The 25,783-nt window shown below is 45.4% G+C and overlaps 1 protein-coding gene across 3 annotated transcripts; it reads right to left on the bottom strand.

Moving 5' to 3' along the window:
• Positions 1-5,639: 5,639 nt before the first annotated feature.
• On the bottom strand, positions 5,640-25,670 carry LOC127039402 (zinc finger protein 501-like). Of its 3 annotated transcripts, XM_050933120.1 has the most exons (8): positions 24,492-25,670; positions 24,109-24,249; positions 21,122-21,203; positions 13,104-13,216; positions 12,590-12,672; positions 9,811-9,937; positions 7,840-7,953; positions 5,640-7,482 (listed from the first exon to the last, which is right to left on the bottom strand). In XM_050933120.1, the coding sequence occupies exons 4-8, from the start codon at positions 13,189-13,191 to the stop codon at positions 6,536-6,538; spliced, it is 1,359 nt and encodes a 452-aa protein (XP_050789077.1). In that variant the 5' UTR covers positions 13,192-13,216; positions 21,122-21,203; positions 24,109-24,249; positions 24,492-25,670; the 3' UTR covers positions 5,640-6,535. The 3 variants fall into 3 exon arrangements, with proteins under 3 accessions (XP_050789077.1, XP_050789078.1, XP_050789079.1); XM_050933121.1 differs by lacking the exons at positions 12,590-12,672; positions 13,104-13,216 and adding an exon at positions 22,180-22,390 and having other exon boundaries at positions 24,109-25,669; XM_050933122.1 differs by lacking the exons at positions 12,590-12,672; positions 13,104-13,216; positions 24,109-24,249; positions 24,492-25,670 and adding exons at positions 22,180-22,366; positions 24,026-24,056.
• Between the last annotated feature and the right edge of the window lie 113 nt (positions 25,671-25,783).

Raw genomic sequence — 25,783 nt, 5'->3', positions numbered from 1 at the left:
GATGGGGTTCTTTCTTCTTCCTGAAGAAGAGTTCTGTGAAAGCTCAAAGGCTTGTCTCTCTTACCACAGAAGCTGGTCCAATAAAATATTTTACCCACCCACCTATATATATATATATTCCACCCACCCCACATTACCTCACCCAGCTTTCCAGAAGGCAGTTTTCATGCTGATATGGGAAGTGCTCTGACTGGTCCTGACTTCTCTGTATCAGCCCGTCTAGCTTGCACTGCAGCCCAGTACTTGGGGGCTAGGTGCCTGCCAGAGGCGTAGCGAGCGCCCTCCGACCGGAGGGGGCCCCGCAAGGAAGGGGGCCCCTAAAAGTGGCAAAAAAAATGTAAAGTATAACTAGGTAAGTGACATTTATTGAAGCTATTGCACAATCCATGTCGGTTTTACTGACAAAACCATGAAGTCATTATGATACATCATAATGCTATTGGCTACATCAGTTGTCTGTCTGTCAGTTTCGAATTTTAGTTGGACCCATTCAAAGAATGTGTATTTGCGTTCATAATGGCGGTCGGAGGATAAATGTTATTAATTTAGTTGTTTAGTTTTTTATTGTTTATGCATTGTAAGGGGCCCCGGACATATGTTAGGAAGGGGCCATGTTCTTTGTTGCTACGGCCCTGGTGCCTGCAGCGCTGAGACTCTGTGAGATCAGGGACTCACAGACCCAGCTGGGAGGGGAAGGGCACTCATCCTCCACCTCTGTCTCTTGCTGCCTCCTTTTCCTGAGTGCCTCACGATGCACAGAGCCAGCGTGGCTAGGTGTTGCATTGGATAGTTTCCCAGTGCAGCCCCCCACCCCCTCTCCCCCATGCGAACCCTCAACAGACCCTGCCCACCTCTGTCCGATTGTTTCTCTTATGCAAGGGACTGTGCCCCTCTCTCCCACTCCTGTGTGCTGCCTGCTTCCAGGGGCCACAGATTGCAGAGCTGCCCTGTCATAGTATAATTCCCAAATCTGGACCTTAGCGTCCAAAATATGGGTACTAGCATGAATTCCCCTAAGCTTAATTACCAGCTTACATTCTGTAGCGCTGCCACCAATCAGGAATTCCTAGAGCATGATACCCTCTGGTCCCCCCAAAACCTTCCCTGGGGACCCCAAGACCCAGATTTCTTGAGTCTCACAACAAAGGGGAATAAGCCATTTCCCTTCCCCTCTCCTTACCTCCTCCCAGATCTTTCCCGCCCTGGGTACACTAGGAGATTACGTGATTCAACTCCCTGAATCTAACACAAAGAGGAAATTTTCCTTTCCCTCCCTCAGGGCAATACAGATTCAAGCTCCTTGAATGTGACACAAAGAGGAAACTTATCCTTCCCTCCCCGCTCTCTTTCCCTTCTCCCCACCAATTCCCTGGTGTACACAGACTCAATTCCCTAGAGCCTCAACTGGGAAAAAAAAATCAAACAGGTCTTAAAAAGCAAAACTTTTAATAAAAAAAAGAAAGAAAAAAGGTAAAAGGTTTATCTCTGCAATTTAGATGGTAAACAGTTACAGGGTCTTTTAGCTTATAGAAAATAGATAAACAGCCTTATCCAGAAAAAATACAATTTAAACTATTTCCAGCAGACTACACATTTGCAAATACAGAAAAACAATGTAAAAGCCTATATTGTCTTTCTACCACTGTATTTACAATTGGAAACAGAAGATTAGAGAGCCTGGAGATTCTTGTGGTCCCTCTCCAAGCCCAGAGAGAGAACAGCCCAAGAACAAAGGACCCACACCCAAACTTCCCTCCACCCAGGTTTGAAAGTATCTTGTCTCCTGATTGGTTCTCTGGTCAGGTGTTTGCAGGTCACTGTTTGTTAACCCTTTACAGGTGAAAGAGACATTAACCCTTAGCTATCTGTTTATGACAGGCCCCCACAGGAGAGATGAGAGGGGCTGTCCCACTGGGTGCGTGCGCAGCCTCCCAGAGCACTGCTTTGTCCCATTATATCTGAATTTGTGTTATTTCGGGTTGCGTTATATCGAGGTAGAGGTGTAATTTGATATGTTGGGTGGCACCTTTTTTTGTGTTCGCTCCCCCCGATGTTAGAACCTGGCTACACCACTGTTGGAAAGAGAAGAAATCTGGTCCTTTCTCTCTGTGAACGGTTTGCTTTTCTTGTTGCTTTCCTTTATAGTACAGATACAGCGAATGGAAGTGATTAAATTTCTCCCCTGAAGGAATGGCCCTGGGTGACTTGCCTTTGTTTCCTCTCACCATTGCCTGTGCAGACAGGAGGGACATGATTTGTTTTAAATGAGTCACAAACAGTGGATACTTTCATTGTTTTCTTTCTAAGCATTTAGCTCTGGAATCAGCCTCACAGCCAAGTTAATACTGAGGGGGCAGTATTAATTAAAGGGCAAAACACTTCCTTATGCAGAGTTAAGGTTGGCTGGTGCAATATCAGCCCCATGCAGAACCTCTATATCTGCAGAACTCAAACTCTGAAAAGCAGGAAATGCAGTTACAGTTGCCCGCATCACCTTCATCCTGTCCTCTTTCAGCAATGTCCCATTGACACACCCTGCTGGCTGACATCTACAAGCTGTCCACTACCTTTTACACTCCTTCCAACCAGATCTGCAACCCTGTCTTGGCCTGACGAGGCCCAACCCCTGAGCAAACCAGACTAGGGTAAGGATTGGGAATGGCCATGACAGTGACTTCTCAGATCAGCCCCACCTCACTGATCTCTCCTCACTCAGAGCCACTGCACCCCCTCCCCAAATAGCTGAAAGCCTGGGTAAAGGAGCTTATTTTCCCTTGCGATGGTCTGAGCTCTCCCTCCCCACCTGGCCACAGCTGGAGCTAAGACAGATGCCCCCCCTCCATTGCTCCACTTTGGCAAACAAAGCATTAATGTAGAGCAATCTGATAAGGCTCAAATGTGAAGTGGCTGATCTCCGCTCAGATTCTCCACAGTTCCGGCCCGTTGCTTATTGAAAGAAATGACTCAGTATCCCAGTTACATGTTGTGACGTTCCCCTCTGGTGTTATCTGATCTGCTAGGCCTCTTCAAGGCTTGACTCTTGGAGCCAGCCTCACCCTGCTCTGCTGTGAGAACCCACACTCCTGGGCTGTTCACGCACAGCCTCTGGTATGTAAACTGCTCCTTGGATTGTGTAACCGACTGACACTAGCCAATATCTCCAGTCACAGACACAACCCTGGGAACCTCTGTCTTGCAGCATCCAGTTATGCCTGCTGGATGCTGCAAACTTATATGACTTTGTCAATTTAATAAAGAAAGATATGTACCAGGCTTGTTATCCCAAGGGGAGTCTCTGACACGCTTCAAACCAAATACACTGCTTCAGGTAGAATAAAAATAAAATATTAACTATAATGATAGACTTTAAGTGATTATAAGTCAAAGCACAAGAAGTCAGATTTGGTCAAATGAAATAAAAGCAAAACACATTCTAAGCTGATCTTAATGCTTTCAGTGTCCTTAAAAACTTAGATGCTTCTCACCACAGGCTGGCTGGTTACTTTTCAGTCAGGCTCTCCCCTTTGATCAGCGTTTCAGTCCTGTGGTGGTGGTGGTGGTGTCTGTAGATGTAGGTGGAAGAGAGCGAGCATGGCGAATGTCTCTCCCTTTTATCATGTCCTTTCTTTCCCCCTGGCTTTGCCCTCCACCTTTGAGAGTCAGGTGAGCATTACCTCATTGCAGTCCCAAACAAAGGGGGTGACTCCCTCTAGGGTCTAACAGATTCTTTTGTTGCTCCCTAAAGCAGTGTCCATTGTTCCTGTGAGGCTTGGCTGGGTTCGTCCCATCCATGCCCTGAGGAGGTGTGAACTGCCTCTCTGTTCTTGGAGAGTTTTTGCCTGGGCTCGCTTTATGCAATGAGGATACATTTTCGGCATCATAACTATATACATGAAATTATAACCTAAACTGTAACAATTACTATAACATGCTGGGTGTTTCCCCGAGGTACAGAGTGTCAGACATATTTTATTAACACGTACAAATAAAACTAAGAACACACATCAGTAAGGCTAAATGACTATAAATATTACTCAGCTAACTAAAGGTTAAACAACACGGGATGAAGTTCAGGTCAAAACGTAAATCAATCAGTTGACAAGTAAATTGATGACTTGATTCCAATGCAATATTGTCAAACCATCAGATTAATACAGCAGAAAATCAACCCTTATAAAGCCTAAAACAGCAACCCATGGAGGCAGGTGTGTATTTAGTGATGCTGAAACCCTAATCAGAGTTTTTCACCCAGGCAGTGCAACCCAGATTTAGCCAGCTGAATATTTCAATACCGAATCCAAATTATTGCTTACGTTTGGCCTACAACCTAAAAGCTAATTAGTTTTCTCCTTAGATTTCACTATTGTGTAGCTAATACTTCTCATCACCCTCTCACCCCAAAACACAGATACAGACCTTATTGAGACATTAGTAAAAAGTTGAAATAGCTCTCGCTGAACAATGTATATCAGACAGCTCAATTCCTTGGAATGCTTCCATAGGTAAAGGAGCATGCATGCAGTCATTTTATAGGGAAAAGTTTTAAGGCTCTTAAGATTTTGGGAACTATTCTTCTTAGCATCTTACCTGTGTAGGCTTCAGGGGTGTTCACACCCTCACACCAACTGAGCTGCACTGTTACACCCCAATCTAATCGAAAGGTTGGGAAGGCTCCACATTCATAAAAAAACAGATAAATATAGAAAAAGAAAAATACATTTCAAAGATTACAAGGGGATGGATCGCCGCAGCTCTTTGTCTTTGGAGTCGCATGGAGTAGGAACTGTAGCTGCAGTTAAGGAACCAGGTACTGGCATAGATGGTCCAGCACGTTGGACTAGCAGGCTTTTCAGGTACAGGGAGACTAGTGAAGGCTGCATAGCCTGTCGCCTTTGTGCTTCATTCCCCAGAGGGGATCAGTCCTGGGATCCAGGCAGTCAGTCTCTCTTAGATGACTTACATGATGTAAGAATGCAAGACTGGTCATACTCGGTCAGACTAATAGTCCATTGGGCCCAGTATGCTGCCTGAGAGTGACCAGTGCCAGATGTGCTGAAGGAATTAACACAACGGGCTTGTTGATCGGAAAACTGAAAGACTTCCACCCTTACCTGTAACTTTATTGTTGTAGATTCCAGCTTACCCCCACCTTACCCTACCTCCCCCGAGGTATCTGGGCAAATCAGGTGTGAACTAATCCTTCGATACAGATGTGTCCCACCGCCGTTGAAGTGACGCAGAGTTTGGGCCAATGTCAGTTTGGAATAGCTCCGCTTAATCCAGCAGTTTTCTCAAAATATCTGCTGTCATAAAACACATGTAGTGTGGAGGTGTGTACCCCAAAGGTATCAAACATGAAAGAAACATAGGGTCAGTTGTGGGGAGGTTTTCATGGCCAGGCTTGAGGGTTAAACAACTGGGCTCTAACAGCTGGCCTCCTCCAATGGAAAAGGGGCCTCAGCACCCATAAAAATAACTGGTTGCAAAAATAAATCATCATGCATCCATCACCATTTTAAATTTTGACATCTCCTGCCTGATGTGTCTTTGCTTGGCAAAAAAGCAAACTGGGTAACTCTGTGGCGCTTACCCGCTAACTGATTAAAAGTTTTCACATCTTATCTCAAGCAATTATCCTCTTAACAGAAAATTTATTTTAAAGTTTATCAAAATAAATTCCATTTGAAATAGAAATAATAGCACTCTATATTGGGTCTCTATTCTGGTACATGCTATTTCTCTTACGTGTTCCCCCACTCTAATTCCTTTGGAGTGAGATTTTACTTTTCAGGATTAGCCACCATTTCCGATATAGTAGGAGGGGGCAGGGAGAGACCTAGAAGAAAACCTGAATTATATTGTAACACTGAAAGTTATCATGGAATCAGCCTCTTATGTTACACGAATTAACTTCATGTTTAATTTCATTGTGGCTGATAATTTATTCAAAGATTACAAAATATAAACCTATACGGCAGTTTTTTCTTAATTCCCATTTTCACCCAGTCAGCTTTGTGTGAAGTCACATTCTACAATAACCAAGGAGCCTTCCATTTCTGTGAGTTCATTTCTCCCTGGGTCTTCTCCGAGAAGTGTGGGTGGAAGGGGTCTCACGCGACGTGGGAAGGCTGCATCATGAGAAAAACCACCTGTGCTCTATTTTCACACTTTCTAATCTTTCAAAGTAGCAGGAAGAGGAGAAGTGATATAAATGCATTAGATTGAAGAGCAAAACTTAGGCTATGTCCACACTACCAAGAACTAATACAAGAACTAGGGGGTCACCAAATGAAATTAATGGGCAGCAGGTTTAAAACAAATAAAAGGAAGTTGTTCTTCACACAGTGCACAGTCAACTTGTGGAACTCCTTGCCTGAGGAGGTTGTGAAGGCTAGGACTATAACAGCGTTTAAAAGAGAACTGGATAAATTCATGGAGGTTAAGTCCATTAATGACTATTAGCCAGGATGGGTAAGGAATGGTGTCCCTATCCTCTGTGATTTAAAAAAAAAACAAAACAAAACTTTGGCCAGCCCTAGTCAAGGCGTTTGTTACAGTTCTCGCCCATGTGGATTTTCTGATGCCTAATAAGGGCTGAGCGATGCCTGAAACTTTTCCCACAGTTATTGCATGTGTAGGGTCTCTCTCCACTGTGGATCCTCCAATGTATGGTAAGGGCTGAGCTATGCCTGAAGGGTTTCCGACACTCAGAGCACATGTAGGGCATTTCACCCGTGTGGATTCTCCGGTGTCTAATAAGGGCTGAGCTATGGCTGAAGCTTTTCCCGCAGTTACTGCACGTGTAGGGTGTCTCTCCACTGTGGATTTTCCAGTGTATGGTAAGGGCTGAGCTAAGCCTGAAGGTTTTCCCGCACTCAGAGCACGTGTAGGGTGTCTCTCCAGTGTGGATTCCCTGGTGTCTAATAAGGGCTGATCTGTGACTGAAGCTTTTCCCACACTCAGGACATCTGTAGGGTGACATGCCCGTGTGGATTCTGTAATGTGTGATAAGGTTTGAACTCTGAGTGAAGCTTTTCCCGCACTCAGAGCACGTGTAGGGCGTCTCTCCGGTGTGGATTCTGTGATGTATAATAAGATGTGAGCTATAACTGAAGCTTTTCCCACACTCAGCGCACCTGTACAGTCTCTCTCCTCTGTGGATTCGCTGATGTGTGAGAAGGTCAGCGCTCACATTGAAGCCTTTCCCACACTCATGGCATGTGTAGCGTGTCTCTTCCAAGATAATTCTCTCACATTTAATAAGGTCTGAGTGGCTACTGAAGTTTTCCACTGGCCTGTGCTGACTCTCAGAGACTTTTTCTGGAAGTGCACAACTCCCGGAATCATTCCCTTTTGATCTTCCTGGTAACATTCCACGTGCTTCTGTTTGCTCAGCATCTTCCTGATGGGGTTTCTCCTCGTTCTCACTCACCCTCCCATCACCCGATGGGAGAGAGAGAGGATCCAGACAGAGGTCACTTCCTGCACCGGAGAGAAAAGAAATCTCAGAGAGAGGAATTAACAAACCAAAATACGTGTAGGAGAAATCAAGCCTATCAGGAGCTGATCTTCCCCAAACCCTTCCCCAGAGGAGAGAGGAAGGGATCAGTTTTGGTTCACATCTCACCAGGACACTCAGGGGAACGTGAGATCTGGGAGGGACCTGCTGCCAGTTGTCAGTCAGAATAGGAGGGAAGCCATGAATGACATCTGTCATAATGATTCCACACCTACTGGGAACAATCCTAAACTCTGAGAGCTCACAAGGTCTTTGTAGGGCATCCCAAATGTTTCCTGTATTCACAGACAGTTTTTGAGTTGGTTTAACCAATTCCTCACCTGTGCAGGCAGCTCTTGGGAGCACTTTTTTCTCAGAGCCCTGGAAGTCTGGGACCCACGGCTCTTCCCCTCGTTCCAGCTGTGAGATCACATCAGGTTTGGAAACTGGAAACCCTACAAAGAAAACCAGGGAGGTCAGTGGAATTTGTGGGATACTTCTCACAAAGATTTTAACCCAGATCATTTTTAAGTTGTAACATTCCAAGGACCTTGTCAGTGGCTCAAAGTGGCAGGAGATTTATTATTATTATTATTATTATTAAGTCATATTCATTCCCTTAGTGCCTAGTCCCTGTTGTGAAAGGCACCTTACAAACATACAATATTAGATGTCCCATGCCTTGAAGAATTTACAGTCTAAATAGACAAGACAGACACAGAATGGGGGAAGGGGTACAACCCACCAGCAGAGTGAACTACCTGAAGGCAGAGAGACAAATCTGATGAACACAGGCATACATCTTGAGACTATTGTATTTAATGTTATGACTAGGGCCAGTGTTTTCTGGAAATTGCCAATATTACTGCATTTTTTCCCAAAATTACTCTTAATTTCTGGAATCACCCTTCATATCCAGAATTGCTGAATAGAGGGTGGGTGGGGCATGCAGGATCACAACCCCCCCGATTTCTGCCCAGAGACGACACCTCAGGGTGCAGGGCAGAGGCTGGCTGCCGTTGAGACTTGCTGCCAATTTCTTCCCTCCTCATATAAGTTTGGGCTCAGCAAGACCACTGTACAGCTTCCCCGGGCAGGGCGGGCACTTGGGAGTGGGATGCCAGGCTCCCTCATCATGCTGCAGAGTGGACAGTGCTCGCATCTGCTCTCGGCTGGGTCCACAGCACCTCCCTCCTGCACACAGCTGGTTCATCCCCTGTCTCCCTAGCACACAGCTGGCTCTAGGCTCTCAATGCCCGGTGTGTGGGCCCCACCTCCCCCCACAGAGCTGGCTCCTGTCTATAGGCGCCATCTTCTCCTGGCCGGTCGGTGCTCGACACCTCTGCCCCTGGCCCCACCCTGACTCCACTCTTGCCCACCCCCATTCCAACCCGTTCCCCAAAGTCCCTGCCCCAACTCCACCCCCTCACTGGCCAGGGTCGCTGTGCATAGAGATGGGGAGGTTATATGGGGCGGGAGGTAATGAGTGGAAGAGGGAGGTCAAGAGTTAAATTAATAATATTTGAGGGGTGGAATATAGTGAAGTGAAACTGAACAGAAATAAAACTGAAGTGTAGGCTCTAAAGCAACAAGGCTTGGGCAGGGATTCAGGGTTAAAGGTCTGGGATCCCCCACAGCTCTAGATCCTCAAACCTCTCCTCTCTCCCACTGACCCAGCCAGCCCACTTTCTGGGTGCCTTTCCTCCAGACTCCCTTCCCTTTCTTCTCACTACTCTCAGTCATCGCCACCTCCCGGCACCTTGGTAGCATCTTGTGTTCCCTCCTCATCACTCACTACTTCATCCCTCCCTGCTGCTTCTTAGCTCTAATCCTGCACACATCCTCCCCATATCTGGGCACCCCAGAATTATCTACTCCCCCCCTGCTCCTCCCCTCCCACGGCTCTGTTCTCCCTTCACCCGTGGGGTCCTGAATGGCAACTTTATACACTCTCCTATCGAAAGAGCAGCTCATCTGACTGTCACACAAGTCATGCATGAGTCATACACCTATTTACTCAATTTAGAATTCTACAGACAACATATTTTCCTCTTAAAATGAGGACAAGGCATGAAAGCTACAGTTATTAATGTCTCCAATAAGGATACATTAAATGCGATTTTAAAATGACTGACAGCACCAAAAAGGCACATGTTCAAAAATTATTCTAGTGTGTGGGAGATAAGGTAAAAAAAAGGGGGGCAAGGAAGCTTGTCAAAACTTGTGTGACGAATAAAGGCATAAAGTTATTACTACTCTGGTTCTTTAGAAACCCCACAGCTTCTAATAACTGAAGGGACAGGACTCCTTACCCAGCGAGGTCACCGTCTCATAGTTCTCCTGCATTACGTCTCTGTAGAGGGCTCTCTGAGAGGGGTCCAGCAGAGCCCATTCCCCCTTGGTGAAATACACAGCCACCTCCTCGAAAGTCACCAGCCGCTGAAAGAGCAAGAGTCCAACACTCAGTACCTGCTGCCCCACTCACAACCCCACTATTCACGAAACAGCAGCACCAGGGAAATGGAAGCTCCGCGAGGCACACGTTAACAGAGTCACACCCCACCTTGCTTAGAACACCTTGGAGGGATCAGAGGGTAGAAAGAGAGAAACTCTGTGTCTCTCAGCTGACAGATGGAGGCAGGGTCGTCACATTTCTCACATAACTACTAACCAGAGCTTGATATAGGAGATGGGCCTGTCTCTGGACCCTGCTGGTGGCTCCCTGGTAGGAATCCCAACACTCTCCAAATAAAATATATGGAAAAAAGGAGAAGTCAACAGTAAAAAAAATATAAGTTAGAAGGTCAGAACTGTAGAAAATTGGTAAGGGAAGCTATCAGAAATCAACAACCAATCAAGGAAAATAATAAGGAAGTTTTTTAAAAGTAGATTAAGTATAAAATGAATCCTAATGATGGTAGTGGTCCATTACTAGATGGAAATGGCAGAATTATCAAAAATAATTCAGAAGAGGTAAAAGTGTTCAATAAATATTTCTCTCCTGAGTTTGGGGAAAAGCAGATGTTGTACTCATATCACAAGATATTGACGATGACAGTCTTTCCATTCCAACAAGAACTCATGAGGACGTTAAGCAGCAGCTATTAAAGGTAGACATGTTTATATCAGCAGGTCCAGATAACTTGTATCCAAGACTTTTAAAAGGCCTGGTGGGAGGAGTGTGGTGGATTGTTAATGTTGATTTTAATTAGGACTTGGAACACTGGGGAAGTTCCAGAAGACTGGAAAAAAGTCAAAGCTGTGCCAATATTTAAAAAGTATAAAAGAGATGACCCAGCTAATTACAAGAGTATCAGTCTGACATCGATACTGGGCAAGAGAATGGAGCAGCAGATACTGGATTTCATTAATAAAGAATTAAAGGAGGGTAATATAATTACCCATGAACAAAGGTTTAGAGAAAATAGATCCTATCAAACTAACAGGATAACCTTATTGGATGAGATCAAAAGTTTGGTTGCAGCTAATAGTATTGATGTGATATACCTAGACTTCTGTAAGGCACATGGCTTGGTTCAGCACAATATTTTGACTAAAAAACTAGAATGATACAAAATAAACACGGCATACATGAAATAGATTAGAAACTGTGATTGTTAAATAGCACAGGGCCAAGAACCAATCCCTGCGGGAACCCATTAGAAATAAATCCATTCGACCATGGTTCCCCATTTATATTCTTATCAATGACCTAGAAGAGAATATAAGATCATCACTGATAAAGTCTGCAGTTCCCACAAAGATTGGGGTTGGTGGTAACTAATGAAGTGTCAGTAGATTCAGGCTCCAGCACTGGGAGTCTGGGAAGTTTTCCCAGCCCTGGCTGGAGTGTTATTTCCTGTTCCACAAAAAGGGAAAGTTCCATTCCCAATTCCTGTGCCTCGAAACTAGGTCCTATCTGACACTACACCCCATATTCATCATAGTGGTATGATTAAAATATGATTAGGATATAATTATGATGCATTTTGTACAAGATGGGTCATGTGTGGTGTCACTGGAAAAGTTATGATTTGCTTTATATGATTATCCTATTTGTGTACATGTATCATGTTTGTATCTGTTGTTATGGATATTGACTATGTATCTATATTTCAAATGTGCTTACTCTGCGTAACACACAACGAGCCTTTCAGGTACAACAGTGAAGATGCTAGACAAGTGCTGATGGCTCATCAACAAAGACAATGGACTATAGAATAGCTTGGCCTTCTCATGAATGTTTCAGCCAACCTAAGAGTCATAGCTACTATAACTCAGCGCGGCATGACAGGGCATGTGACCAGACCACATGACACTGGACGCCATTTTGGGTACCTGTATTTTTCCACAAATTGCACAGGAAACTGACTTTGGAAGAAAGGGTTCCCACCATATGGAAAAGCTATAGAAGGTGGGGTGTGTCATCATCTCTTGGTCTCACTCTCCACACAAGAGAACTCCTGGAAACACCTGAGGAACAAAGACTGAACTGGGGGAAGTGTTGGTCCCAGGGTAAAGGGATTTCTAGCTTGTGTATGGAAACTTGGTGGACTGCTTGTACCATCATTCAGGGTGAGAAATTGCTAATTCAAATCCTATCTATCTAGCATTTTAGACTTAGTTTGCATTTTTGTTTATTTGCTAAGTAATCTGCTTTGATCTGTTTGCTAACACTTATTGCTGGGAAATTGGCTGTTGTCCTCTCTCTCTCCTTGAGTGGCTTAGGTAACACACTCAGGTAGCTTAGTTGGCTGCATGGCGCCACCTGCTGTCGTGTTGGGTGATAACAGGCCCTGGAGAGGCTGGCTGAATCTCCAGCAAAGCAATGTGAGAAGGGCCAGCCCGGCTTGAGGGTTAGAGGGCACAGCGGTTCCCAGAAGCTCCCCAGACTGCATCCCAGGGGTGACAACCCATCACACCCTAAAGTACACAAGTCTCAGCAGGTTTGTCCCATCCTGTTCCCTCCCTTTCTCCACCCGAGATATTTCCTGCCTCCCACCACCTCTAGCAGCTTCCCTCCATTCTATGCCTTTACTGCTTCTCTCCCTCCAAGCAGAATCCATCACCAGCTCCCTGATAATCCCTTACCTGAGCCAACTCCATTGCAGCTATTTCCTTCCCCCTGGGAGGATCGGATGATCTGGAGTGAAACGTGGACGTTATTCTGTAGCCTGCCAGGGCGAGAAGGGCAATTTGAGAGAATTCAGACAGGGCTTTTCTCCATTCCACAAGCCGATTTCCCCCCCTGCTAAATGGACATTCCAGGTTCTGCCACACTGGGAAGCACAGAGTGACCTTATTCCAGTACAGGCCTAGCCCCCTCCCACCAGGGTGTAACCCTCTGAGACATGGTGAAACCCTCCCAATAACAGACTCTCTGAACCAAAGGCTAGAGAAGAGCAGAATCAAAGGAGTCACTTTGGGGGATTCTCCCTGTCATTGTCCCCAAGGCAGCTCTCTCAGGTTTACAAAGTTGTTTGATGCTCCAGCCTTTAGACAGTCTCTTCTGGGAGTGCCCCCTTTTATCAGCTGGACCTAGTTTTAGCTTTTGGAAAGCTTGACCCCGGGGGCTCTGAGACGCGGCCTTCTTGCCTCAGCATACCTGGTTTCTTTCTGTGGCTCCCCAGTGAGTCCAAATGAGTAGATACTCCTGATACAGTACAGCCCACTGTGTCAGACCAATGGTCCATCTAGCCCAATGGCCAATACCAGGTGCTTCAGAGGGAATGAACAGAACAGGTAATCATCAAGTGATCCATCCCCTGTAACCCATTCCCAGCTTCTGGCAAACAGAGGCTAGAGACACCGTCCCTACCCATCCTGCCTGTGACACTGGCAGATGAGGTGTTAGCTCTTACACAAGCCCCCATGTCTTAATTGAACAGGGACAAACGCATAGCTGGAATCAGTCTGACTCACCTGTGTTAGTATTGTTAAAACAGATTGTGAAGGCTGAATCCCCACTCTGTCACTTCGAGTGCAGAAGGTGGGGGTCCGCAAAGATTTTAAAAAATAATACTGGCCACTCCAAGCTTGTATTAAACTCCCAAGGTTACAGCTCCTGTCTGAACATGGCTTGGTCAATGCTGCCACCACCCAAATGCAAAAAACCCCACTTTGAACCCAAGAAGGAGCACTTGGGAATTCCTCCCTGTGGGGTACCTTCAAGCCCTTTCTCACACCCCCACCTCCGGAGAAGAGCTGAGAAAGAAAACATAGCCACACCCAATTTCCTTTCAGCTAATTAAACAACATGCACAACCCTCTTAGGGCATCAAAATCCAATCCTGTTCTTAAGAGGTAAATTTTATTAAAAAAACAAAAAGGGAAAAAAATACATCTGGAACTCAGGCATTTTGCTAGATCTTAAAAGAATTACAAAAATTAAGCACCCAAAATAGCTTTCTTGGGGATTCAGCTGAAAGGTTACAAGCAACAGAGGCATCTGGGGTTAGCACAGAGGAGATCCACAAGCCAAAATAAGAAATAAATCTGATCACGTCTAGCTAAATATTCTGATCTACTTACAAATTTGAAGTTCAGGTAAGTAGTTCTAGGCATGATCTGATGATTTATGATCATACCTGGCTTAAGCTTTACACAGCATTCTTACTGCCTTCTCTGTTCCCCTCTTTCCCAGAGAGCAACAGACAAAGGGAAAGTTTCTCTCTCCATTTAAGAAAGTTCTAGCTAGCCTTCCCATTGGTTCTTTTGGTCAGGTGCCCACTTTTTTCCCCCTTTACCTGGGGGACTTTTTAACACTTTACAGGTAAAGCAAGTAGAGAACAGCTACCAAGAGACACTTTATAGGCTGGCTGGGTGTCCGTAAAAGGAAGCTCCCCCCGCCCCTTCATTTATCACACAGGTATTAGAATTCTAAGAATGTGTTTAGTGTTTCGACTTCATGGAATGCTTGTGAATTGTTGCCTGGATTAATATCTGACTAGTTGCATTGTGAAGCCTCTGTGGCTACGTGAATCACCAGACAGGAGAGAGACTTTACCTATGTGAAGTGCTGATATGACGGAGATCGGGGAAGAGAGGCTTGTCTGGCTTCGCTCCTGTTAGGGTATGTTTGCACTGCTTAGCTTTATTCTTCGGCCTTGGGAGGAGCTGGGTGGCAAGGTGCTCGGTGCAACCTGGCTGGATGGCTCAGAGGCCAAGCGGAGGGCAGATTCCATCAGGAGAGCCCTGAGGCGGATATCCAGCTCCTTTTGAGTACGGGGCCAAAAGTGCTTACAGAACCGGCATCGATCCTTGACGTGTGACTTCTCCAAGCACTTAAGGTAGCTGCTATGGGGGTCTCTCACAGGCATAGGCCTGTTGCAGTCTGAGCAGGGCTTAAACCCAGGAGACCAGGGCACGCCCAGTCTGGGGCGAAGTCCCTGTTGGGACCCTAATGACTAACTAACTTAATCACTATTGTATACAAACTATGTATAAAGGCCTTAAGGCACAAAGTTCCTTAAAAAGCTAGCTAGCCCTTCTTACGGGCAGTAAAAAGGAACTGAGGGGGCATAGGGCCGGCGGCGCCTGATATATTGCTGCATGAACACGGCATTCCAGAGGACACTACAGACCCTACAGCAGGGGTTCTCAAAGTGGGGGTCGGGACCCCTCAGGGGGGCATGAGGTTTTATGTGGGGGGGTCACAAGCTTTCAGCCTCCACCCCAAACCCTGCTTGGCCGCCAGCGTTTATATATTTAATAACCATTATAAATAAGTGAAAGGGGTCACTAGTACAATAGTTTGAGAACCACTGCCCTACAGGTACTGCTAAGGCAAAAATCTCTGACGACCACTCACGTGGGTGCGCACACACAGAAAGGAATCGACATGAGCACACACTCGAACAACATAGGATTCACAGATCCCTTGGTTAGTTTGGTAAAGCAAAACTGAACGCTGAATTCATTTTGGAAGTCATCTGCCCAGCTTTTCCAAAGTTTCCTCCATTTCATCTACTTCTCTCTCTGTCTCCTTGTTTAAGTCTTTTTGCCCTCGATGACAGCAAACTTATAGCTGACAGATATTTGTCTAACCAGTTTTTAAAAACCTCCAGTAACTGAGATTCCACCACCTCTCCTGGTGACCTATTCCAGGACTTATCAATCCTCAAGGTTGGAAAGTTTTCCTAATATCCAACCTAAGCATGGCTTGATCTACAGCAAGGGAATTACTTCTCCTACCCCAGTGCACATGGAGAAAAACTGATCATCTTCTGTATAACAGCCCTTAACATAGCTGAAGATTGTTATCAGGTCCTCCCCCCCGACACCCCAGTCATCTTTTCTCAAGACTAAACATGACCAATTCTTTCAACAGGTCCCATTTTAGAATAGTGAGCTAGCTTTGTGGACGTTGAATTCTCAATGGATATGAGCAGGGCATGATTGCATTGGTCAAGAGAGAGAAACGAATGGTGCAATAATGGAGACAGGAGACGAAGAGAGCCTGGATAAGAATTTTAGCTGTGTGGATGGATAGGAAAGCCTGTATCTTAGGGATGTGATTGCAGAAAGAAAATGCAAGATGTAGAAATAGGCTGCATGGGAGGACCTAGAAAGAGGCCTGTGTTGCAGCATATGTGCAGGGCACAGATGTGAGTGGCAGAAGGGATAGTGGTGGTGTCTGCAGTGATACAGGAAGGAGGTGGGGGGTGGCTTGGGGGGATATTAAGAGCTGTGTTCTGGCTATTTTAGCTTTTGAACTTGAGCTGATGGCCAGACATCTATGAGGAAGTGTTAGAGAGACAGGCTGAGATTTCAGTTTGGGGAGAAAGACAGGTCTGGAGCAGAGAGTTAGATCTGTGAGTTGCCAGCATGGAGATGGTAGCCAAATTTGTGTTTGTGGACAAGATTACCAGAGATAAGGTACAGAGGAAGAAGAGAAGCGGACCAAGGACAGAGCTTGTGTAAGGCTTGTAGAAAACTGGAGTGGGGATGAGGACTGTCCAAGGACACACTGAAGGAGCAATCAGAGAAGTAGGAGGAGAAGCAGGAGAGGATAAGGGAAGATCAGATTTCAAGATGACAACCACGGTCAGCGGTGTCAAAGACAGCTGACAGGTCAAGGAGGAGGAGGAGGAGGATGCAGTACTGGCTCTGAGCTTTGCCTAGGGAGAGGTCATTAGAGACTTTGGCAAAAGCAGCCTCAGTGAAGTGTTACCATCTCTGACTCCCTGAAACCTTCCCTTCCTACCCCCACCAGACCCTCCTACTTCCTAGACCAACCACTCTCCAACCCTGTCACTCCAACTGTCCCTCTAACCTCGGTGTTCCCCACTCCCAGCTAACCCACATCACCTACCCAACACCCTCCCTCAACAACAGAGCCACTGCTGGGACCTCCACCCCTTTTCCCCATTCCCAGTCCCAGACTCACCCAGCTCACACCATTACCAGCTCACGGGAGCGCCTCTGCCTGACGCCCTCCATCCTCCTCCTTTCATTGTACCCAAACAGTCCTGATGCTCTCTAATGTTAGTCCTCTACACCCCACTCCTCCCTCAGCCCTCCTGCCTATGTGTCACCCCACGAACACCAGCCCCCCATCATCTTTCTCCCCTCCTCATTCTCTCCCTTGTCTCAAGGACTCCTGAATGAGACCCTCACACTCTCTCCTGTCCACAGATGGGTGCACCTGATTGCCACATTCTCCATGCATTTAGAAAGTTATCATCGCAGACCACTATTGCACTAGATTTAAGGTTCAGCATTACTTTCTCTTTAAAGGCCAACTATTCTAATTTCTCTAAAATGTACATGCCTACTCACATTGTCTGGAAATACACTGCTCATCATATGGGTGCAGAACAGGGTTAGTGGTCCAAAGATGGGGTTAATTGCTCCAGAGGTTCCTGAGATACAGCCCTCCAAAAACAAGCTTTTGACCAAAATCACCTTGCTCTGATAACATTCTCTTGCACACAACTGCAGCTCAGACTGTGGTTCTGATTATCCCCTGACTGCTAGTCACTTGGCATCTATCTCAGCTGGTGTACGGTGCACACTGCTGTTTGGGGAAGCAGCACCAAACAAGTTAATAACTACAGTGCTTGGAAGGTCAGAGCAACAAAAGCCAAACTGATAAGAACGTAAGAATGGCCACACTGGGTCAGAACAATGGTCCATCTAGTGCAGTATCCTGTCTTCTGGTAGTAGCCAATGCCAGATGCTTCAGAGGGAAGGAACCGTAGGAGCTATTCGAGTGATCCACTTCCTGTCGTCCACTCACAGCACATAGCAGTTAGAGGCTTAGGGACACCCAGAGCATGGGGTTTCATCTCTGACCATCCTGCCTAGTAACTGTTGATGGACCCATCCTCCGTGAATTTATAGAACTCTCTTTTTAACCCAGTTATAATTACAGCGTTCACCTGTACATCCCCTGGCAATGAGTTCCACAGGATGACTATGCATTGTGTGAAGAAATACTTCCTCTTCTTTGTTACAGATCTGCTGCTTATTAATTTCATCACATGACCCCTGGTTCTTGTGTTATGCGAAGGGGTAAAGTACACTTTCTTATCCACTTTCTCCACACCAGTCATGACTTTATAGACCTCTATCATATCCCCCCTTAATCATCTCTTTTCCAAGCTGAACCTTCCCAGTCTTTTTCATCTCTCCTCACAGGGAAGCTGTTTCATAACCCTCATCATTTTTGTTGTCCTTCTCTTCACCTTTTCCAATTATAATATATCCTTTTTTGAGATGGAGTGACCAGAACTGCACACAGTATTTAAGGTGGGGCATGCCATGGATTTGTATAGTGACATTATGATGATATTTTCTGCCTTATTATCTACCACTTCCCAAAGGGTTCCTAACATTTGGTTAGCTTTTTTTGACTGTCACAGCATATTGAGTGGATGTTTTCAGAGATCAACAATGATACCAAGATTCCTTTGTTGAGTGGTAACACTAATTTAGACACCATCATTTTGTATCTACATTTGGGATTGTTTTCTAATATGCATTACTTTGCACTTATCAAAACTGCGCAACAAAATGGTAGATGAAATTCAATCACCCAATTTTTTGAGATCCCTTTGTAACTCAAAAGGGAGGAGAGATAGCTCAGTGTGTTACTAGCCTGCTAAAGCCAGGGTTGTGAGTTCAATTCCTGAGGGGGCCATTTAGGGATTTGGGGCAAAATTCTGTCTGGGTACCGGTCCTGCTTTGAGCAGGGAGTTGGACTAGATGACCTCCTGAGGTCCCTTCTAACCCTGATATTCTACAATTCTATGAACTCTTCACAGTCTGTTTTGGACTTAACCTTTCATTGTAACCACAGATGTGTCAGAGTGTGGTATAGGAGCGGTTTTAATGCAGGAAGAATCAAATCAACAATTCCATCCTGTTGCGTTCCTCAGCAAAAAAAAAATATCTGAAAGGAAAAGCCGTTGGTCAATCTCAAAAAAAGAAAGTTACACCATTGTGTATGCTCTGGAGGAGCTATGCCCATACATTTGGGAACGGCGTTCCCACCTGAAAACTAACCATGCTGCACTGAAGTGGCTTCACACAGTCAAAAACAAAACCAAAAAACATCTTTGGCGAAGTTTAGCTCCTCAAAACTTTAATTTTGAGATACAACACATTTCAGACGTCTCTACCAAAGTGTCTGATGCACTCTCCCAGAAAGGTTTCCCAAAATCAGCTGGGTAAAAATAACCCTGTATTCTAAGTATCAGAGGGGTAGCCGTGTTAGTCTGTATCCACAAAAACAACAAGGAGTCCGGTTAGTCTTTAAGATGCCACTGGACCCTTCACTGTTCCTGTATTCTAAGTCACTGTAGTCCTTAACATGTAAAAATACTGTTTAGTTCTTCACGTAATTATTAGGAAAATGAAAGGTGCATGTATCTTATTAACTCTCTTTCCTAAACCTCCAGGAAAAAAATCTCAGCCAGTGTAAACCCGACCTGAAGCAGGCTGGCCAGTACTGTCTGTGATTTGGGGGGCGTGTGATAAAAGAAGAGGGGGGGAGAGGAGCTTCCTTTTATGGACCCAGCCAGCCAGCTAGCTATAAAATCCCTCTTAGTAGCTGTTCTCTACTTGTTTTGCCTGTAAAGGGTTAAAAAGTCTCACTGCAGGCATAAGTAAAAGGAAGTGAGTGGGCACCTAGCCAAAAGAGCCAATGGGAAGGCTAGAACTTTTTTAAATTAAAACAAGACTCTCCCCTTTTGTCTGTCTGTGTTGTTCTCTTGGAGAGAAGGGACAGAGCAGCCATGCTGTAAGAGCTTGGGCCAGGTATGAAAAATCATCAGATCATACCTAGAAACTACTCATTGGAAACCCCAGATATATAAGTAGATCAGGAAATGTCTGGAAAGACGCAATTAGGTTTATCACTTATTTCTTTATGGCTTGTGGACTCCTCTGTACTAACCCCGAATGCTTTTGTTTTGCGTGTGACCTTCAAGCTGGACCTCAAGAAAGTTACTCTTGATGCTTAATCCTTGTAAATGGTTTGTTTGTTTTAAATCTAGCCTGAGTTTCCAGCTGTATTTTCTTTCTTTTTGTTTTTAATAAATTTTACCTTTTTAAGAACAGGATCGAATTTTTGTGTCCTAAGAGGTGCACAGGTTGTTTAATTAGCTGGCGGCAACAGCTGTTTTCCTTCTCAGCTCTTCCCCGGAGAGGTGTGGGGTGAAAGGGCTTGAAGGTACCACACAGGAAGAAGGAATTCCCAAGTGCACCTTCCTGGGTTTTCAAAGGGGTTTTGCATTTGGATGGTGGCAGCATCTACCCATCCACGGTCAGAGAAAAAGTATAATCTTTGGAGTTTAACACAAGCCTGGAGTGGCCAGTATGAATTTTTAGAATCCTTGCAGGCCTCCATCTTCTGCACTCAAAGTGCCAGAGTGGGGAATCAGCCTTGACAAAGGCCATTGGTCCCTGAAAGAGCAGGAGTCCATCACTCAATACCTGCTGCCTACTGACAAACCCACTGTTCACAGGGGAGGAGGGCCAATCGCTTGGAAGCTCTGGGAGGCAGGCAGGCAGCATAGTTCCACCCGCACCCCATCACATGAGAGCAGCCAGGAAGCATCAGAGTGAGGCAAGGACAAAAGCACCTCTACTCCCAGCAGAGTAAGGCAGCAGGAGTCTTCACGTTCATCACTCACCTACTAGCCAGAGGCTGATACAGGAGATGGAGCCCCCAGCAGGGTTCAGGGACAACTCCCTGGTGTGAATTGCAACACCCTTCTCACTGCCAGCAGCCGGATAGGAGGGGATGGGGTGTCTTCCCTGAGCTTCGCTAGTGGGTGCCCCTTTATATCTCACAGCAGCCCCTGGCCAGTAGGTTCAGGTTCCAGTATTGAAGTCTGGTAAGTTTTCCTAGCCCAGTCCATGGGGGGTGTTTCCTGCTTGTCTAATTAGGGAATTCCCACCCACAAACCACAGGAGTCCGTTGCTGGGATCTAGGCATCCCAGTAAACAAATCTCAACAGGTTTATCACACCCTGTCCCCCTCCCGTTCTCCACTCTGTAGCTTTCCCACCCTCTCCCACCTCCAGACTAGCTCCCTCAGAAGTGCTCACCTCCACTGTATTTACTGCCCCTCTCCCTCCAAAGAGAACCCACCAGCAAGTCCCTGATAATCCCTACCTCAAATGGCTCCACTGCAGCCATTTCGCTTCTCTGGAAGGATGAAAAGATCTGGCGGAAAATGTGGATGTTGCGCTGCAGCCTGTTAGGGCAAAAAGGGCAATTGGGGACATGTCAGAACGGGAAATAATTTTACAGCACAACTCCCCTCAGACCCTTTCCCTGCACATGGATGGTCTAGAGTGTCATGCAAATAGAAAAATTCAAAACAAAAATTTGGAGGGGGGTAGGGGAGTGTTATCTGCCCAGACATCTGCTAGAAAAGGAATTCAACCAAAAACAGTGTCCAATAAGTTCTTGGAATGTACAGGGGACACCTGTTTTCTCTCAGACGATGGAAGCAGTAATTGGAAGAGGAAGGAATGAGTTAGGGAACTGAAGGCAGACAGCAATATGAGAAAATGACTGATGTCACAGTTCTATGAGAAGGAAGGCATGAGAGCAGCAGAATGACTACAAGGGATGTCCAAAAGGCAGATTTCAACCAATGCGGAGAACTGGTAGGTGAGATCCCACAGGAATAAAACCTCAGAGGGAGAAAAGACTTCAGGAGAGCTGGCTGGTGGTTCCTCAGAGACAATATTAGAGCAGCAGCAAAGGATCACAATATGAAGGAAAGACAGACAAAGTAAGTGGCCAATATGGCTCTACCATAAGCTCGTTCATGACCAGAAAATAAAAAGGAATCCTATAAAAAATAGAATTATGGACAAATGTCTATGGATGAGTACAAAAGAACTGCACAGGCATGTGGGGACAAAATCAGAAAGGTTAACTCACAAAATAAGTTAAACCTTGGAAGTGACACAAAAAAGGCAATAAGATAAGGGTTCTAAAAATATATTAGGAGCAAGAGACAGGGGAAGGAAAGTGTAGGTCCTCTACTTACCAGAGAAGAAGAGCTAATAATAGACGACATCAACAAGACAAAGGTGTTTAATGCCTTTTTACATTCACTGAAAATATGTAATTGTGATTAGATACTGAATTATTCTTAACCAAGAGGGGGAAGGAACAGAAACCACAATCGGAAAATAACAGGTTGAAAAAATATTTACCTAAGTTACATTAATTAAAGTCAGCAGGGTCTAACGAAATTCATCCTGGGCTACTTAAGGAATTAGCTGAAGCAATCTTGGAACAGTTAACAATGATCTCCGACAACTCCGGGAGGATGGTGAGGTCCCACAAGACTGGAGAAGGGCAAACATAAAACCTGTCTTCCAAAAAGGGAACAACGAAGACCTGGGGAACAGAGGCCAGTCAAGCCTAGTTTAGATACCCAGAAAGAAAAATGTATTAAACAATCAATGTATGAGCACCTAAAGGATAGTAAAGTGATAAGTTATAGCCAGCATAGATTATCGAATACAAACAATGCCAAACCAATCTAATTCCTGCTTTAACTAGGGTACTGGCCCTATGACACTGTAGATGTGACAAATCTTAATTTTAGTAAGACTTTTGACAGAAGATCCCATGACATTCTCATCACCTAACAAGGGAAATGTTGTGTACTTGAAAGTCTGTACTCAAAGAGTAATTATTAATGGCTCACTGACGAAATGGGAGGATGTATCTAATGCAGTCCCACAGGAGCCAATCCTCGCTCTGGTACCACTCAATATTTGCATGAATGACTTGGACAATGGAGTGGAGAGCGTGCTTATTAAATTTGAGGATGACACCAAGCTGGGAAGAGTTGCAAACACATTGGAGAACAGGATTAGAATTTAAAATGACCTTTATAAATTAGAGAATTGATCTGAATGAACAAGATGAAATTCATTAAAGACAAGTGAGGGAGGAATAGCTCAGTGGTTTGAGCATTGGCCTGCTAAACCCAGGTTGTGAGTTCAATCCTTGAGGAGACCACTTACGGATCTGGGGCAAAATCAGTACTTGGCCCTGCTACTGAAGGCAGAGGCTGGACTAAATGACTCTTCAGGGTCCTTTCCAGCTCTATGAGATAGCTATATCTCCATTTATTATTATTATACATTAATCTGGGGATTGGTCCTGCTTTGGGCAGAGGGTTGGACTAGATGACCTCCTGAGGTCCCTCCCAACCCTGAGATTCTATGATGTGCAAAGTACTACATTTTAGGGAAGGAAAATCCAATGCACAACTACAAACTGGGGACTAACTGGCTAGGGCGCAGTACTACTCAAAGGGATCTGGGGGTTATAGTGGGTCACAAATTAAATCTGAGCCAGCCATGTGACTCAGTTGTGATGAAGGCTAGTTCAGTACTGGAATAGGTTCCCAAAGGAGGTTTTAAGGACAGGTTGGACAAACACCTTAGTGTTGGGGGCTGGACTAGATGATCTCTAATGGTTCATTCCAACCCGACAGTTCTACGATTCCATTCTGAGGAAATGTTTGGTCATTTTATTACACCACTGACCCGACCCACCGCACAAGCACTAAGCCGAGACCTTTTCGAAACCCTCCCAGTAACAAAGTCTGGGAACCAAATACAAGATAAGAGCAGAACAACAGGAGTGACTTGGGGGATTTCCCCTGACATTGTCCCCAGGGCAGCACACTCCCACATCCAGGGGCACAGAGAGAGTCAGGAATCGGCTTTTCCTCTCCCTGTACCTCACCTTGCAGTAAGTGTATGGGGGCAGGTTAGAGATCAGGGAATCTCTCTCCCCAATTATTTCTCCCACTGCCCCTATCAATCTCTTTCTCCCTTTTCTCTTTGTGTTTCCTCATCTCCTGTCCCTCCCCCTCTGGCAGCCAGCCAGCCAGCCATTCCTGGGTGTCCGCTCTCCTATGGCTGGATCAGCTCCTGCAATTGCTAAGGGGAGCAGAGATGTGGGGTGACGAGGGGCTATTTGTGCAGAGTCACTTTCATGCCCATCCCCAGCACGTTCCCTGAGGTCTCCATCAATCACCTGGAGTATCTGGCTCAGATGCTGTCATGGGCAGAGCCTAGGGCTGGCCCATGAAGCTAACTGCAGCTGGAGAAAGTCCTCACCTTGCCTGGGCACAGAGGAAGCTTCACTCCAAGTCACTCCCAAGCCCAGACCCCACTGGGGGAGCAGCAGCTGCTCAGTCTGGGCTCCCAGATCACAATTCAGGCAGCAGTGTCTCACCCAGGAAGCTCAATCCCAATATCCTGAGGGGAGAAAGAGAGAAAGAGAGAGAGTCAGACAGAGACTGAGGGCTTTCTCCTCCCCCCTTTAGCAACAACTGAAACCCCCTCCTCACAGGGACATATCCTGATTTTATTTGCCCCCATCTTAATCTGGAGTCATTCCATGTTCTTCCTTGAAGTGTCTCTTGAGTAACGCTGGTCTCAGTGAGACCAGAAACATGGCTCAGGAGGGACGAGGCCAGAGTTTTTTCCTCCTCCCTCACCCCTTCTTCTGAGAAGGATTCACAGCAATAGTTTCCCCTCCAAAACCTGAAGTTTCAGCAGTTCTGAAAACGAGGAGAGAAGCAAAGCCTGTCGTGATTTATATCAGTAATTGATAAATGGATAGAAAGTTGTCAGCAGCCCCTGCCAGCCATTCAATATTCAAGAATTTGAGCAAAGGTTAAAATCAGAGGATATTTTATGTTAATGTTTTATAATTAGAAAGGCAGCAAAAAAAAATCTTAGAGAATATTAAATTAGCAACACATAACTAGAGAGAAAGCCAGGCAAAAGTATGTGATATTTTAGAATATTCTCCTGGAGAGCTCTGTGTAGCTCAGAGATTTGTCTCTCTGACCAACTGAAGTGGCTCCAAGGAAAGGTATTACCTCACCCACCTTGTCTTTCTAATTGCAAAGTAATGCACAATGGAGAGAAAAACTGCAGCTACTTATACATTAGGGGTAAATTAACTATCAGCTGTAGCCCAGAGATCCAACTTTAACTTTTATTTTACGCAGCAGTAACGCAAGGAATCTACAGGCTTGTATCTGTTAAGTTATTGGCTTCGGCAGTTAGCATAAGGCTTGAGGTCTATGAACTCTGGCACAGATAACTGGCCTAAGGGTCATCCCTAAGTTTTGGGGAACTGGAAATAGAGTGTCTGAGGGGGAATTTGGTCCATGATGACACTTGCCAACCACAGGAACACGAGCTAACGCTGGCTTTTGGATAAAAATGTCCACAGATGCCTCATCGCAGGAGTACCATGGCGACAAATACGATAAGTTGTATGAATGGTCTCACTAACCCAAGAGAAGGACACCCCAACATCGGCAGGGGGAGGAAATACAAATAAGAAACAGAGGAGAAACACCTACTGAATACGCATTAGACTGAGTGGCGCAACGTAACATATTATAAAAGTTGTATCCCAACCTGTATGCAGGAGAAGAGAGAGATTTAGCCCTTGGAAGGTGCCAAGATGATGGCTACTGGTGATGATAAGGAAGGTGATTGGGATAAGGAAGATAATGGTGAACATTTCAGGTTGTACTGCAAGGGATGATGGGAGTATATGGATGTTCAGATTTACATTCTATATTATCTCTGTCTATCTTACTGAGTTACGGTGACTTTGCTAAATGTATTATTAAACTAGTGTAAATATAAAAAGGTTCCTATAGTGAGTGTTGCAACTGTGCACGTCGTGGTTCCCAACTATAGAGTAATTTTAATAATACTGGGCCTGATCTTGGGACAAGAACCTGTCAACCCTCAAAGTGATAACTGG

Source organism: Gopherus flavomarginatus, chromosome 23 (assembly GCF_025201925.1).
Source record: "Gopherus flavomarginatus isolate rGopFla2 chromosome 23, rGopFla2.mat.asm, whole genome shotgun sequence".
Classification (NCBI taxonomy): Eukaryota; Metazoa; Chordata; order Testudines; family Testudinidae; genus Gopherus; species Gopherus flavomarginatus.
This window is presented reverse-complemented; position numbering and strand designations above follow the sequence as displayed.